The 17,857-nt window shown below is 46.1% G+C and overlaps 1 protein-coding gene across 10 annotated transcripts in view; it reads right to left on the bottom strand.

Annotated features, from left to right (window-relative positions):
- The window catches only part of SH3KBP1 (SH3 domain containing kinase binding protein 1), a 339,190-nt gene that overhangs the window by 235,555 nt on the left and 85,778 nt on the right, over positions 1–17,857 (bottom strand). Inside the window, exon 1 of one of the 10 annotated variants that reach the window (XM_077889073.1) lies at positions 9,179–9,344. The exons of the other annotated variants lie outside the window; for them this stretch is intronic. Within the exon in view, the coding sequence (XP_077745199.1) occupies positions 9,179–9,229 (51 nt within the window). The 5' untranslated portion in view covers positions 9,230–9,344. Of the gene's footprint in view, positions 1–9,178; positions 9,345–17,857 lie in introns of those variants that run through there. 10 annotated transcript variants of the gene reach the window in all.

Below are 17,857 nucleotides of genomic sequence, written 5' to 3'. Positions count from 1 at the left end.
GCACACTCCCTATAGGGAGCCCCATGTGGGACCCAAGCCCAAGGCCCTGGGATCACGACCTGAGCCAAAGGCAGATGCTCAACTACTGAGCCACCCAGGTGCCCCTCTTTGCACATTTTTAATGTTTGTATATGCATAGAAAATTTCTAGAGAATGAAAAAATACAAAGGCAGAGTAAAGGAGAGAACTTTACGCCTTTCTGTACCATTTAAAGATTTTGCCACAAATTTATCATTTTATCATTTTTTTATTTTTTCATTTTATAATTTTTAAACACATATAAGAAAAATACACAAACAATGAAAATCCAAGAGAACATAGCCCTAAGTTTCTCTCAGCAATGAGCAAACTCTTAAAGGAAGATTCAGTGATCTTTACTGTGTTGTAATTCCCACTCAAGAAGTAGCCCTCTACAGTTTAAGAGTGGTTTTCATGAACAGGGCATGAAACCTACATGGCTTCTTATTAGTCATCATTTAATCAGAAAACCAAAGAATTTTCCATACCACACTGCACATCTAGTAGTACATAATTGAATTTTTTTTTCATAATTGAATTTTTATGAATGCATTTTTCCATAATTTTCAGGGGCAAAGGTATATAATATATTCCAGCACACTATGAATTAGGGATCTTTTTTTAAAAGATTTATTTATTTATTCATGAGAAATACAGAGAGAGAGGCAGAGACCTAAGCAGAGGGAGAAGCAGGCTCCTCGCAGGGAGCCCAATGCAGGACTCGATCCCAAATCCTGGGATCAGGCAGGCCCTGAGCCGAAGGCAGACGCTCAACTACTGAGTCACCCAGGCATCCCTGAATTAGGCATCTTGTTCAATGGATGATAAAATTTCCTTATTTCTGGAAGGGGGGGCGAAAAAGAGGCTGTGAAGGGCATGGACACACACACATAAATCCTCATCACAGTTTTGCATGTTATACCAAAAACAAAATTGGAAATGAAACAAATGTATACAATAGGAGACCAAGTGAATAAATTATACTGTAACCATATGATGAAATACTATGCAGTCATTGAAAATGATGTAGCTCTTGGGTGCCTGGGTGGCTTAGTTGCATCTGCTTTGGTTTAGTTTATGATCTCAGGATCCTGGGATCGAGTCCCGTGTCCAGCTCCCTGCTCAGCAGGGAGTCTGCTTCTCCCTCTGCCTCTGCTACTCACCCCTGCTCATGTGCTTTCTCTCAAATAAATAAATAAAAATATTTTTTAAATGTTGTTGCTCAGGATCCCTGGGTGGCACAGCAGTTTGGCGGCTGCCTTTGGCTCAGGGCGTGATCCTAGAGACCCGGAATCGAATCCCACGTCGGGCTCCCGGTGCATGGAGCCTGCTTCTCCCTCTGCCTGTGTCTCTGCCTCTCTCTCTCTCTCTCTCTCTCTCTCTCTGTGTGTGTGTGTGACTATCGTAAATAAATAAAAATTAAAAAAAATAAATGTTGTTGCTCTATATCAGAGATATGGAAAGGTATTTGTGGCACACTTAAGGTTAAAAAATTTAAAAACTGATTATAATAGCATTCGTGGCATGGCCCTATCTGGAAGATTTATATATGCATGTTGGAAAAGGTTAGGAGGAGGTAAAGCATCGTGTGAACCATGGTTATTTCTGGGCAGCAGGCTCCCAGGAGATTGCATATGTGCCTTTTTCAGTTGATCTCTATTCTAACTTTTTTATTAAAAAAACATTTTTAATTGTGTGATTTTAAACTTGAAAAAACTCTGGCTATCGTATCCTTCCTTGGGAGACCCAAGACTCTTGTATGGAACCAAATCCAACATGAAATGTGCTGCTTGTCACCTTTTCTGCCCCTTTGTGGGTCTTTTGATAGTTTTTCTGATGCTTTAGAAACTCAAGCAGGAAAATGACAGGTCTGACATTTTCAAGGTTGTCTTTTTCCCTCTTTCAAATGCTGCTATTGAACTTAGGCCAATGGATCCTAACCAGGGGCAACCATGTCCCAGGGGACATTTGACACTGTCTGGAGACATTTTTGTTCTCACAACCGGGGGAGGAAGGGAGGGGAGTGCTACCAGCATGGGCAGAGGCCAGGGATGCTGCTCAACATCCTACAGTGCACGGTCCCCCACAATAGCCTACATGGCCCAAAGCGTCAACGGTGCCAAGGCTGCGAAACCTTGTGTTCCAGTAATGAGTCTTCAAAGGACTTTCTAACCACCCATGAGCAGCACCCCTGAAATAGCTGCATAAGCACGTCTGACTGTGGGGGCCCTCTGCTACAGTGAGAATGCACTGATGATGGAAGCAGAATAGGATGTGAATCCTGGATCAGCTCTCTTTCTGGCTATAAAATCTCAAGCAGGTGATCACATCATCCTGCTGATCACCTATCCTCCTTTGTAAGACAGAAATACTGCCTCCCACCTCACAGGGTATACATGAAGTTTCAACAGAATAATGTAAAAGAAAGGGTTTTTTAAACTATGAAGCACCAGATACATGTGAATGGTATTAGCACTCTAGGATACTAAGTATCCAGCGTCACCAGGGAAAGCACATTTAGGATTTCCATGGGTCTTCACCAGCACACTCTTACTGCCCTGAGTCACACATCACAGCAGTTAATTTTTACTAAACAGTGAGACTGAAAAACAGAATGCTTTTTTCTTCCCACTACATATTCCTTGGCCTAAGTTGTGAGGCAGCAAAACTTAGTGATCGAATGACGAAATGTGACATCAGACTCTTAGGAAAGAATCCCAGCACTACCTCTTACTGGCTGGGTGGCATCAGGAAGTGATGTGGCCTCTCTGTGCCCTCAGTTTCCCCATCTGTCTATCCAAACCAGAATATTTGAGAGCAAATTAATTCTTTTAAAGCTTTTATGCAAGTTCGTTAGTCATCATGCCGCATACTATTAGTTTCAGGTATACAATACAGTGACTCAGCACTTCCACACATCACCCGGGGCTCATCACAGCAAGTTTACTCCTTCAACCCCCATCACATGTCACCCATTCCCTGCCCTCACCTCCCCTCTGGTGACCACCAGTTTGTTATCTACAGTTTTCTGTTTCTTGGTTTGCCTCTCTTTTATTCACCTTTGCTCGTTCATTTTGTTTCTTAAACTCCACATGTGAGTGAAATCCTATGGTATTTGTCTTTCTCTGACTGACTTCTTTCACTTAGCATTATACTCTCTGGTTCCATCCATATCATTGCAAATGGCAAGGTTTCATTTTATATGGCTGAGTAATATTCCTGTGTGTGTGTGTGTGTGTGTGTGTACATACCACACCTTCTTTATCCATTCATCAGTAGATGGATACCTGGGCTATTTCCATAATTTGGCTATTGCAGAGAATGGTGATATAAACATCAGGTGCATGTATCCCTTTGAATTAGTATTTTTGTATTCTTTGGGTAAATACCTAGTAGTGTGATTGCTGGATCATAGGGTAGTTCTATTTTTAACTTTTTGAGGAACCTCTGTACTGTTTTCCACAGTGGCCACACCGACTTGCATTCCCACCAACAGTGCATGGGGATTCCCCTTTCTCCATATCCTCACTGACACTGTTGTTTCTTGTGTTGATTTTAGCCATTCTGATAGATGTGAGGTGATACCTCACTGCAGTTTTGATCTGTATTTCCCTGATGGTCAGTGATGTTGAGCATCTCTCTTTTTTTTGAGATTTTATTTATTTATTTATGAGAGACACAGAGAGAGAGGCAGAGACATAGGCAGAGGGAGAAGCAGGCTCCCTGCAGGGAGCCCGATGTAGGACTCAATCCCAGGACCCGAGGATCATGACCTGAGCTAAAGGCAAATGCTCAATCACTGAGCCACCCAGGTGCCCTGTTGAGCTCTTTTCATGTGTCTGTTGACCATCTGGATGTCTTCTTTGGAAAAATGTCTATTCATGTCTTCTCAGAGTGAACCAATTTATCACTGGAACCAGGACACCTCAGAGTGAGAGAGGGTGATGCTAGGATAGCAGGAATACACCAGAAGTGTCCCTGGGCAAAAAGGGACATGAGGTATCCATGTCATAGGCTAGGACAGAAGGGACAAAGCACATAGTACACACCACTAAACCGCACCTAGGAGTTTTTCCTCTCTCCTTCCATTCATTCATCAAGTGCTTAGTGGCCCAACACTGGGCACCAAGAAAGGAATGGTAAGTCAGATATGCTCATTCCCTGTCCCTAGTGGGGTGCTCCCTCTTGTCCCACGGTGTGTTTGCTACAGCCCCGGGGCTTTTCTTCCACAACAAATACAGAATTAAACACAAACCCATAGTGAACACTATAGGTCCAGAACACCAGGAAACACACACCAAATGTGTAAGAGTTCAAAGTCTCCTTCACAAAAATGAACAATGAATACGAGCTTATCTAATCAACAAAGACAAAGGATTTATTATTATCCCAAAGTCCCTGATTCAAGGAAGCGATTGCAGTCTAAAAGCTATCAATGTGGCTCACAAAGAGATTAATAAAACCATGTAACAGCACGTAACATTTAAGAGCACGTTCGAGTATTCACCCCCTCTCGTTTCTGCACACGTCATTATGAGGAATTGGATATAGTCTGTCCAACAGCATGACCTTACAGAACCCATACATCATGAAAGCAGAGTTAATCTGGCTGGCTTTTGTACTGAGATACATGCAGGTCTTTTGCCAAGAGAAAGTTTGATTCAGTGTGCTAAGAATTTCCTCTAAAGATCAGTACTCACTGTGAGAGGCGAATGTTCTTTAGTTTACACAAAAGTCAGTGGACTTCTAGGGGCTTGGAATTCTAATCACAAGTTCCCTCCACCACCCCCACCACCCCCATCCCCGCCCCATTGCAGTAAAACCCGTCTGGGTTACTATCACCATAAATCCGCACAGCCAAGTGCTCCCAGACCCACTGTGGGGCCCTGGCCCTTCCTCTTCCTCTTCCTCTTCCTTCCTCCTTCTCCTTGTGCACGCTCGAGCAGGCACATCCTCAGCCTCCTTTTGTGGCCATTTCAGATGGTCCTCACAGAGGCCCGGTTCTACTCCTTCGGGAGTTGTTAGACCTAAAATACCAGGCAGGCCCTGCCACTGGACACACAAAATATGGGACCCTAAAAAGAGAGATTCTATCAAGTGAGCTGCATGTGCACAATTCGGAACAAACGGAGGGCACGTTGCTTTCTATTGCGCTCCTTGCCTGCCTTGATTCAAAGAGGCTTAAAGCAATGGCATGTGTTTTGATCTGGTGCTGTTTACACAGATGTGTTCGGTTTGTGAAAATTCAACAAGCTGTAGTCTCATGTGCATTTTCTATGTGTAGGTTATACTGCGATAAGCATTTTTTTTAAGAAATTTTATTTATTTATTCATGAGAGACACACAGAGAGAGAGAGGCAGAGACACAGGCAGAGGGAGAAGCAGGCTCCATGCAGGGAGCCCGATGTGGGACTGGATCCCGGGACTCCAGGATCACGCCCTGGGCCAAAGGCAGATGCTCAATCACTGAGCCACCCAGGTGTCCCACGATAAGCATTTTTAAAAGTAGCTTTCTTCATACAGGCTTCCACATAAAATAAGCACGCACATATCCCCTATGCTAGTGTTTTTAGACTATTTTCAAACCATAAGTTGCCACCAATTAGTGAGCCATGCAATCCATTTAGAAGATCCTCGCTGGTATTTTTTTTCCCGTTGCAGCATGAACACTTGAGACCTACCCTCTTCACAAAGTGTGAAGTGCACAGTACAGTACTGTTAACTATAGGCACCGTGTTGTACAACAGGCATCTGTACGGACTCATTCTGCACGGTGGAGACTTGATACCCCAGCAGCACCACCCATTTCCCCCTCCCCCAGCCGCTGGCAGCCCAGATAGGGAAGCAGCTCAGTGTCCACCGACGGATGAATGGATAAAGAAACTGTGGCATATACATACAATGGAATATTTCTTGGCCTTAAAAAGGAACAGAGTCTTGCTATGTGCTGACGAGCATTTTTTAAATAGAATGGAGAATGTAAGAGTGCAGCGTGCACCGTGAAGGCAACTATTATTTCAGGAAACTTGTTGCAGTTCCACATATGCAAACATGTATCTACACGAAGTTGCCAGCTTTTTTTTTTTTCACCTGAAGATCATGGGTAACAAAACCTGGGATACCCTGAGAACACCAACAAATAATACAGGATTCGGAAGCCAGAGAAACCTGGGTTCTGATCCTGGCTGCTTAAAACCTTCCTCATCTCCTTGAGCCTCACTGCACCATCTCTAAAATGCAGGCAATAGTAGCTTCTCCCTGGAGGTGGTATGAGGTGTTGGTGAGCTGGCAAGCAGCCTGCCATGGAACACTACTCAGACACTGTCCCCAGCCCTGCCACCATCTCCGTGGTGCCCTGGGCTAGGTTCCATACCTGGAAGAAGGATGTTTAAAGGCAAAGTGCAAAGTGGGGCAAGACCAAGGTTGAGCCCCCATCACAGGACCCCTGGGAGCCCCTCGGGAGAACAGTGTGAACATCTGAGAGCAGCAGGGCAGGGGAAAGCAATTGCTCAGCACCCTGGGTCATAAATCCTCCAGCTTTGGATTTCTGACCAGAGGGAAAACCACTCTCCAAGATAGGAGGGTTTTCCCATTATTCTTGGCAGGAGGTGGGGAAAGGCAGAAGGGGAGGAAGGACTCGGTAAAGAAATAAGTATTTGTTTTAAGCAACTCACTTTGAAGACAGGTGGTTTTCATTTTGAGAACAAAAATGATGCTTCAAACAGTTAGAGGGTTGCTCCGGATACCAGCCACCAGCTTGCCAGGAGTGGGAAACAGGGCCCCGAGGTCTGGAGTGCTCCCAAAGTGCCAGAGCGGCGACAGAGGCAGATGGGGCCGGGAGGGGCCAGCACAGAGGAGATGGAACTGTCTCCATCAGCTTGCAGCCACAGACTACTTAAAAGTCATCCACGATACTAATCGTCCAAAACCTCTATTCATTTAAGAAAATTTGGTGGAGTATCTACTGGGTGTTGAGAACTGAGTTCGGGGCTTGGGGAGACAGTGGAATAAGACAGACAAGGCCTCTGCCAGCACTGGGGCGGAAATGCCAGTGGGGCAGGCAGCGAGGGCCACACAAATGTGAGGCCACCAGGGATTTATAGGCTGTGATATAAGTGCTCTGCGAGAAATAGATAAGGTGATGTGACAGGAAGGGAGAAAGGAAACTTAAGATGGAGGAAGTCCCTAAAGATAAGATGGCTTAGGGCCTTCTCCAAGCAACACCTGAAAGCAGAGCAAGCCGGCCAAGCAAGAGCCAGAGAAAGGGCACTCCTGGCAGGGGGGCACCGTAAGTGCCTGGGGCTAGCAGCAGGACAGGGCAGCAGCCAGGTGTGAAGGTGACAGCCACGAGGCTGGGAAGGTAGGTGCACCAGGCTACACAAGGCACAGCCGGTGATGGGAAAGTGGATTTCAAACAAGAGCGACGGAGAGCCACTGAAGGCTGGTATGCCGTGATACATGATTTCGATGCCAGTTAAAATAAAAAGTGTTCTTGTATCATCCTGTAGACCAAAATGTACAGATGATAACAATGACTCCAAAATCACTGATAAAAATTAGCAACGTGTTAGAGCTCGCAGACCGTTATTGAGGAATCTGGCTGGCTGAGGGCAAACGATTTTCACCTAAATATAAGATGAAATACCAGAAATTCAATTGAGGAAAGGGGTGGAAACTTGTGACTGACAAGAAAACACTCTTATTAGCAATTAACTCACAGTTAGCAAGGATAAAGCACAGAGTAAAGCTAATTAACAAGACAGGCTCTAGAAAGTCCCCTCAACAGGCACACACCCATAATGGGAGTGTGTCTGTTGGGAACTGGCTGATGATCATGCGGGATACCTAAACCCACGAGCAGGTTAGCCGAAACAACCAGACAGAATGTGTCACCCTGACAGTGCCCTACACGTACTTGGGAATCAGAAATCAGATGAACTGCTGAGCAGTTTTCTTCGAGATGTTTTTTTCCTTCTCCCTTGCCCTAAATGAATATAGGTATCCAGAATTTGGGAACTCAAAACTGAATGAAAAATGACTCTTCTGAATTAGCCCTGACCCCCTAGGATTCATAACATGGCCTCCTGACTTGGGCCCCTGTCCCCACGATCTTTAACTCAAAAAGGACCTCTGAGACCCAGCATGATCCACTCACACTTTCTTCCTGAGACCTCCTTGTCCTAGGGGGTCACACGACCTGGGCTAAAGGGGCAACCTGGGGCTCTGGTCTTGAACAAAGCTATCAAATCTATGACATCAAGCAAGAGAGCTTGGAGGCCACAAGGGCTGCCTTGAAAGAAGCCAGGATGGCAACACAGGGGCAGAGCCCAGCATCCCTGATGGTACCATGTGCCACTAAGGAAGAAGAAGGGGTACGAAGGGCAAAATTACTAAACTTAGCAAATGCCTACCAAGTACTAGTTACTTTCACATTCACGACCTCAAACAATCCAGCATCCCATGAAGTGCAAAGACAGTGATTTTCAGATGGGAAGGGTAAGGCAAGGAGAGAGATTCGTTAGTGGCCCAGTTAGCAGAGTGAGGATCTGAGCTTTGCCCGCCCACCTCGACCGGCATCTAGCAGCAGGACAGCGCTCTTAAGAGACCTCAGGCTGACTTTCTGTTCTGCCTTCTATCTCATTCTTCTCTCCTTCCCACCACAGGAAATCTGGATTCTACACCTGCCTGCATCCCAGGCTTCCAAACCTGCCAGCTGCCACAGAAATGTTCCCCAGTCCCAGAGAGGGACACTTCACTGTCCTCAGGGCTGCCTGCGGGGCACGGAGTGGGGGAGGAGGCTCCGTGACTGGGGTGTCCCCTGGACAAAACTCAGTGATCGCAGTCGGGAGAAGGGAAGAGCCCTCACACCAGACGATAGAGCCGTCCACAATCTTCACGGATGCTGCTACTAAAGGGCCTCAACTAGAAGCCACTTCTGTCACGGAGGAGCGCCCGGAGAAAGCAATTCCCTTCTGCTACAAACCAGAAAACAGACCCAGGTCTGAGTGGAAAACAGTGTTGCTCACCATCTCAAGAGGAAGGACTGAGCTGGGACCAAATTCCCCATCGTGCCTCCTCCCAGCCTAAAGAAGTAGTCGGGCAACAGGCTACAAAAGATGCAGCGCTAAGAGCAATCAAACCAGATGCACGGCCTACTTACAGTCTCAGGCGTGTCTGCAGCACTAGGGGCTTTGGCTGCTGAAAGGTCCATTCTGTGGAGTATGCAGTGGTGATTTCGGGCTGACTGTGCCTGAACTCTGGGCAGGAGTATGTTCCGTGCTCGCCGAGAGCTGCAAGTCTCTCTGATTCACTTGGCAGCAGAATTATTCTAAGCATCCTGTCCCGTACCCAACCCGTCTGCCCCTCCCACTACACATTCACACTGGGTGGTTTTTTTTTTTTAATTCTCTGCACTAATTTCTGTCACAAATCAAGGGAAACTCATTTTTCAAAATTAATCCAATCTCTGGCACTTGAGAACGTGGAACCTTTCTGACTGAGGAGGAGGAAGAGGAAGAAGTTGTAACATCGGAGAGAAGAGTGGGAGAACCGCAAAGTCTGCAGTAACAGCAAAATGGAGATTATTCGAGACAGCTGAAACACTCCACCCAGCCTCCAGGAGGGGACATGCACGGGAAACAAAGGGCATATGGTGTTTGCTTTCTTCAACATCCGTTCTCACCATTAAAGAGCTGCACCAGCAAACGCTCATTACTTACATGAGGACAAACCTCACTCCAAAACAGACTTGAAAATACAGCTCCTAATCAAGTAAGTTACTTTGCAAAGCAGAGGCCTACCTTGAATTTTTTTATTACACATAAAGCAAAATTTAATAAAGTCCAAATAACTGGCAGAATGTCTACTTGGCTTAGTGAAGCGTGAATTATACTTGAAAGAAAGTCCATTTTTGTTAATTTCAAGTTCACAAAGTAACTCAAATACTGACATATTTGGGACAAGATTTCATTCCCCCCCAACCACCCCCAAGGAGAGATTCCAAGGGGCTAACTTAGTAACTAGATAAGAACAATTTTCGAAGGCAGCCTGGGTGGCTCCGCGGTTTAGCGCCGCCTTCAGCCGGGGGCATGATCCTGGAGACCCGGGATCGAGCCCCGCGTCGGGCTCCCTGCATGGAGCCTGCTTCTCCCTCTGCCTGTGTCTCTGCCTCTCTCTCTCTCTCTCTCTCTTCTGTGTGTGTGTGTGTCTCATGAATAAATAAATAAAATTTTTAAAAAAGAACAATTTTCTAGTATTTACTACTAGTCATGAATTCAAACATTTCTATCCTAGAGCAAACAGGTTTTCTAATGAGACTTAAATCATTTATTTCTCCCATAGGTTAATGTTGTTTTTTTTTAAGTTTTTTAATAGAGTTCAATTTGCCAACATTTAGCATAACACCCAGTGCTCATCCCACCAACTGGCCCCCCGTCACCCCAATACCCCGTCCACCTCCCTTTCCACTTCCCATAGGTTAATGTTACCACCATTCCCACTATTGCCCACACTATTACATTGTTGAAAGGTAAACCTGAGGGTACCCCCTGACCAAATTCGTACAAACTCCAGAATTGGTGAGATAATCAATGATGCTTTTCGCAGAGACAGGAAGCTAGGGTCAGCTTCCAACACACTCCCGTAGCATTCTTCACAAGCCTACCCGGCAGCGGCGGCTCCCTTCCTCCTTCCCCAGCAGAGCCAACTATTGGTGGGTCACAGGTGGCCACCCGTCCCCCAGGGAGCCCCCTCCCAGCTCCAGAGGGGCAGATTAATTAATTCTAAGGCATCACTGGTTGGGCTGGCGGACAACAGGAACTAAGCTCACACAGATTGCAGGAAAGGAGTCCTGCATGCCAGCCGCGAGCAAGTAAGCCAAGGGCCCCACTGCCAGGAGATGCCATCCTACAGCTGCCTGACAACCACAGAGAAAGCAGCCCTGGGGTGAAGCTCCCGGCAGAATGAGACCCTGGAGGAGAGCCGAGAAGAACACAGGTCTCTGACGTCACCCCAAGCAGATGAACACCCTGCCCTTGGGGGGCCACCCTACCTGCCTGCCCGTTACATGAGCGAACAAGCATCACAGCTGACGGGAACGGGTCAAGCAATAGCTGGGAAAAGTGAGAGTTTGTAATCTGGCAAAGAGACTCCTTCAAGTTAATACACTCACGGAAGACATTCCCCTTAATGTTAAAGAAAAAGGAGAAATTACAAAGATGAGTGGTTGGTTGCCTAGGGCTGGGCTTGGAAGTGGGGAGTGACAGCAAACAGGCATAAGGTTTCTTTGGGGCATGAAGGACACATACGAAAACTGGATCATGGTGATAGTTATGGAACTCTGTAAATATGCTAAAAGCCATTGAATGGGACACTCCGAGTGGGTGAATTGTATGGTATCCAAGTTAGATCTCAATAAAGCTATTTTTAAAATAAGCTACACAGGGGCAGATGCTCATTCAGAAGAAATCTACCTATTAAAGAAACTCTTCCTCCATCTACATCTGATGGCAACATGCCTCTGCTTAAAATCCTTCCTCTGATGCATCCTGATCACCTCTAGGGTCCAAATTCCTTACAAAGGAACATGCACAAGGTCCCTGTCACCTCCCCACCTCATGCCCCCCACCCTCCCAACACCACCACCCCCACCTCCACTTCCTATTTTACTCCCTGGCAAGGCTTCCTTCCAGATACTTCTCAAACTTCTTCCCCCTCCATGCCTCTGTTCACACTTCCTCGGTCACTCTCACCATCGTCTTCTCCTCCTCTGTTCCTTCCTCTCCTGCTCAGGCTCTAAGGTCCCCTCTCTTCAGCTCCTTTGGCATACTAGGTGCACACCACAATAGGTTAGAAAAGTGGGTTTCTTGGTCTGTCTCACCCACCAGGCTACGTCCTAGAGCCTTGTCTTTGCAGCAGGGAGGGTTCGAGCAGAGAGAAGCAAAGTGCTCAGTGAGGCCAGGGCTCAGGGGTTTCTCACAGGGTTCACACGTTGTGGGCGCCCGTGTTCCTTGCTGGGCCTGAAGTCACTGTAGGAAAAGCAGGTGTGGGTCAGAGCCAGGTCACTTGGAACCTGCCTCTGGCTCTCCCCCACCCAGCTTTTTGTTTTTTTCTGATCACAGCATTTCCCTTTATAAAAAAAAAAAAAAAAAAGGAAAAAAAAACTCAGACAAGTAAGGGAGCTGGGGCAAAGAAAATTGTAAATGCAACAAGAATGGGAAACACTTGGTCTCAAAGAACGGGACTTTTTAAAAGGGACACAAGAGATCAAGGAACACTGGGAAGATCATCTCTCCCTGGTGTCTCACCTTCCTACATGATCTCAGGGGAAAAGATTAATAATAAGATTTCAGAAATACAAAAAATTCAGTTGCTGGAGAGTCTCAGTTATCAAAAAAAGAAAAACTCATACTGTGAAAGGGGTGACCCTCAAAGACTCCACCAGGGACCGGGTCGGTGCTGCATGAGAGCAGAGCTGTCACCCAGCACCACCCCCCTCAGCTTGTCCAGCCCTCTGAGCAGCACAAAAAATAAAACCCCATACCCAGGCACGTGGGAAAGTGCTGAAATAATGCTTTAAACAATCACAATGGTAATTTCAACTCCTACCTCATCATCATGGCTCCTCTTTTCCATATTTGGGCCCCGGCTCCCCTGGACTCACTCCGGGAGCCTCCACAGACATTATCTAATGCAAAGCAGGTCAGCAAACTAACCATTAAGTCCTCACTCTCTTCTCCACACTCTGATTTCAGCCAGTCTGGACACAATCATCAAGAGCCAGCCAGTTCCCTTCCAAGGGGAGTGGCTGTCAAGATTTCTCATGGAGTTTAGGTCAAACAGGAAGCTCTTAGGATGTCAGAAAGCTTGTCTTTAAACATCTCAATCTGATTCCTACAGTGAAGTTTTTAAAGTTGTCATTATCCAACCCATCCCCACCCCCACACGGCCAAAAAGGGACAAAGCTAACAGATTATCAAACCACATCAGTAACTGCCCCCACCCCAAATATCTGCGTAACCTCAGCCCTAGTGACTCTAGTTCACTCAGTTTGCTGAGGGCTAGGAAGCTATGCTGTTCGAACTCCCCAGGTGATTCAGATGATCAACATGGCCTTGAGACAGAGGGCCGGGGACAGAAGAGGGCCGGGGACAGAAGGGCCCTCTCCATGAGGAGTACTAAAGTAGCATCCCCTGGGGGCTTGTCAGCCCTGCAGTCTCAGTCTCTCCCCCACGCACCAGCCCTCAGCCCAGACCTCCTGAATCTGAATCTGCATTTTAACAAGATGTCCCCTCACACTCCCCCCCCCCTGCCCCCCCCTCCTCCCTGCAACAGGGCACTGTTAGAGCTTGAGAAGTCTGGGCTACACCACCATCTGGCTTCAGAATCTCCTAGGTAGTGTTTTTGTTTCGCCTTCACAAAAGGGAGAAGAAGCAGTGGGAGGTCACCGTCAGAATTCACATTCCAAAATTTTTCAGGATCTAACTGATGAACAACAGGGTCGAATCCTGCTCCCTCTCTCCCCGCCCTCCCAGAAACTCTTGAGTAGTCAGATTAAATGTAAAGGGAGTCAAAGGCTAGACACAGCCTGTTTTTTCAATTAAAGCAAAGCATTTTTCCACTTGTGGGGGCAGAATCAACACTTGAGTTCCTGCGCATGTTTAAAGCTACCAGCCACATTCGACTCCTATACTGTCAAAGCAGCAGAGCCTACAAAGTCTGTGATATTAAAGTGCTTTACACGGAACCAAAGCATTACAGGATACATAATTCTTGGAACTAATACGAACTACTAATTGCACCTATTCTTAAAAATCAATATACTTGACGAAACTTTTCAAAAATGTATATGCTTATTTCCCTTCTTCAAGTACCATCATAAGGCATTCATTGGAGGTGGGAGTTCCAACTGAACATGGCTGCATATTAAAAAAAAAAAAAAAAAAAAAAAAAAAAAAACCTCAGGGCGCCTGGGTGGCTCAGTCAGTTAAGCCTCCAACTCTTGATTTTGGCTCAGGTTATGATCTTAGGGTTGTAAGATTGAGCACCGCATCAGGGTCCATGCTCAGCGGGGAGTCCGGGGAGTCTGCTTGAGATTCTCTCCCTCTCCCTCTGCTCCTCCCCCTGCACACACACTCTCTCTCTCAATAAATAAATAAATAAAATCTTTTTTAAAAAACTCACAGAAGGGCAGCCCTAGTGGCTCAGCAGTTTAGCACCGCCTTCGGCCCAGGGCATAATCTTGGAGACCCGGGATTGAGTCCCACATCAGGCTCCCTGCATGAAGCCTGCTCCTCCCTCTGCCTGTGTGTCTGCCTCTGTGTGTGTGTGTGTGTGTGTGTGTGTGTGTGTGTGTGTCTCATGAATAAATAAATAAAATCTTTTTAAAAAATAAATAAAAATAAAAACTCACAGAAGCCTAACATCCAGCTCAGCGAAGATTCCCAGCAGGTTCTTAGAATCTGACAGATCTGGGTACCCTCTTCATGCTAATTATGGTTTAGTTTGTTGTTGCTGTTTTAATATAGCCAAGGCCATCCAGATATCCTGTAACCTAGTAGGAGTAGGAGTGAGCACTTGGAAAGCTGGAGTTAAGCCACCTAGAGGCTCAAATCCAGGTCTGGCACTGACTAGCTGTGCTCCTCTCGGCAAGTTACTTAACTTCTCTGGTCTGTGGGAAGTGTATAGAGGTTTGTTTTTCTCACCCAGCTTATCATACCACATGAATGGTACAGAAAATAGAACTATGCACACAGTAGGTGCTCAATTATTATGACTACTCAGAGAAAATTCCACCCAGGTTACATTTCCTTTAATGAATGCTTCATTACTGAACACCAGCAACCTTTTCATGTGTCAAGAGAGGTGCTCGTGGGAAAGTTCTTTCCTTTCCTCTAATGGCAAAAAACAGAAACCAATGGATATAATCATCCTCTTCATCCAATGTAAAGCTCTACCTCTCCAAATATGTGCTTTTTAAGGTTTATTTTTAATTTTTTTGAGAGAGAAAGAGGGTGTACCTGAGTGGGGGGTGGGGAGGCAGAGGGAGAGAGAGAATCTTAAGCAGGCGCCATACCCAGCACAGAGCCCAACTTGGGGCTCAATCTCACAACCTTGAGATCACAACCTGAGCCGAAATCAAGAGTTGGAAGCTCAACCAACTGAGCCTCCCAGGCGCCCCTTAAGGTTTATTTTTATGACTTACTTATTCTCAAACAATAAGCATTATAGAAAAAATAAAAAGCATTTGAGCAGGTGAAAGATGAAGGGATTATGGAGGAAAGGAGAGAAAATTAGTGGAAGTATCAGTGAGGGTGACAGAGCATGAGAGACTCCTAACTCTGGGAAACGAACAAGGGGTGGTGGAGGGAAGGTGGGCAGGGGGATAGGGTGACTGGGTGATGGGCACTGAGGGGGCACTTGACAAGATGAGCACTGGGTGTTACACTATATGTTGGCAAATCGAACTCCAATAAAAAAATATACAAAAACAAAAAATAAATAAAACAGTAGACTGATATCAGTTATAGTAACTAAGTCATAGAGACCACAAATGCTGATTTCCGGAATGTTCTCAGTAGACAAGTGCCAGACAATATTGCCTTCACAGTATTCATATTTTTTTAAGATTTCACATATTTATTCATGGGAGACACAGAGACAGAGAGGCAGAGACACAGGCAGAGGGAGAAGCAGACTCCATGCAGGGAGCCCAATGTGGGACTCGACCCTGGGACCCAGGATCATGCCCTGGGCTGAAGGCAGGTGCTAAACCGCTGAGCCCCTCAGGCGTCCCCACAGTGTTCATATTATGTAATTATATATGTAGTAGTAAGACAGCAGAGGAAACTGGGATATTAAACTATTTAAACTACCCATTTTCATCAGTTTTGAAGCACTCATACCAAACGAACAAATGATAGATGGTGCACCATGTCCTTATTAAGTCCAATTCCCCAGGCAGTTTCACCAGTCAACTGACTTAACAGAAGAATTAAACAACTGTATTCACTTTGCTTTCATGAGTCTCTATTACCCCTCTCTTCAGTTCTTACAATCCAATCACACAAAGTCAGGCTACTGGGGTTTAGATACCAAGGCTGGCCTTTAAGGAATTTGCAATCTTCATCTCCAAGCCTCAGTTTTTCCATCTGTAATATAGGAATAATCACTACCCGGGGGTTGGGGGTGGGGGTGAGGATTAACGGAATTAATGCACATTCTCTGCAATTATGAAGAGGAATAAATAATACACTTTTACTGGATAAATAATGAGGCTTTGACTCACAACAGCAAATTCAAGTTCCTTTTCACTCTGTGCCAGGTCCTGAAGTGGTTATAAGAAAGGTATTATAGACTCTCCTGGTCCCCCAAAATGAGGAGAAAGAAGAGTAATTTCTGTATGTGTTTAAAGAAAGAGAGAAAGAATGTGAGCAGGAGAGAACCCACCCACAACTTCCTCCCTAGGTTAGCCTTGGCAGTGACACAGCTGCAGGGGTTGCTCTCATCAGCAACATTGTCGTAACACTGCTACCTTCCAGAGCATTAATATTATACTGAGGGGATGCAAGCTTGTTCATGCCTCAGGGCCTTTGCACTTGATCTCCTCCACTTAGATGGCTCTCAGTAATGGCAGGAGCCTCCTAATCATTCAGGTGTGAGCTACAATTTCACCTCCCCCAAGAGGCCTTTTCTGATGACTCTGGCTGAAAACAGCCCACACACTCCAACAGTCAGCCACTCTATCCTTTTCCCCTCCTCTTTTTCTTCGTTGCATATTTCACTAGCTGTAATTTTTTTTTTTTTTGCTTGTCTGCAGTTATACTCTCTCTCCTCTGTTAGAACGTATGCTAAGAGCACAGACCTTGTTAAGACCATTCTTAAAATGGCCCCTGGCACATAAAGGGTACCCAGTGGGATAAGATAGGTAATGTACATGTATATATAGTTTGATAGTTCCAACAGCTGTGTCATATCTGTGGCAGGTTTCTTCTTTAAGATTTTATTTATTTGGGCAGCCCAGGTGGCTCAGTGGTTCAGCGCCGCCTTCAGCCCAGGGTGTGATCCTGGAGACCTGGGATCAAGTCCCACCTCAGTCTCCCTGCATGGAGCCTGCTTCTCCCTCTGCCTGTCTCTGCCTCTCTCTCTGTGTGTGTGTGTGTGTGTGTCTCTCATGAACAAATAAATAAAATCTTTAAAAATAAAGATTTTATTTATTTGACAGAGAGAGAGAGAGAGAGAGAGAGAGAGCGTGTGCACAAGCAGGGTGAGCAGCAGGCAGAGGGAGAGGGAGAAGCTGGCTCCTTGTTGATCAGGGAGCCCAATGTGGGGCTTGATCCCAGGACCCTGGGATCATGACCTAAGCCAAAGGCAGATGCTTAACTGACTGAGCCACCCAAGCGCCCCTCTGTGTCAGGTTCTGATGACTGTTTTGTCTCTTCAGAATGCTTTTTCTTGCCTTTTGGCATGTCTTTCCCTTCTTGGTTGAAAGCCAGACATTTTGTATAGAGCAGGAGATACTGAGGTAAATGAGACCTTCAGGTAGAGGTTTAGTTGGGCCATGTTGAGGTTTGCTGTTCCTATAGACACGAGAAACTTTAAATTCTTCTAGGGATTGTTTCTGCCCCCTCTCCTGGCTTTGGGGCTTCCCTCTGTGCTGCTACCCAGAGTCTGTCTCTTGCAGTTCTCCCTGCTGTAATCCACTGTTGTTATTCCTGGAGGCTGGTTAGCATGCTCTGGCAGGGTGGGGAGGGTTGTGAATCCTCTAAGCCTCCATCTTTGGAGCGCAAAGCAGGTTTGTGTCTGGCAGTTGGCCTCCACAAGTGCTTCTGCCCCTCGACCA

The sequence above is a fragment of the Canis aureus genome, chromosome X, assembly GCF_053574225.1.
Source record: "Canis aureus isolate CA01 chromosome X, VMU_Caureus_v.1.0, whole genome shotgun sequence".
Classification (NCBI taxonomy): domain Eukaryota; kingdom Metazoa; phylum Chordata; class Mammalia; order Carnivora; family Canidae; genus Canis; species Canis aureus.
The sequence above is the reverse complement of the archived record's forward strand: the minus strand, read 5'-3'. Positions and strand labels throughout refer to the sequence as shown.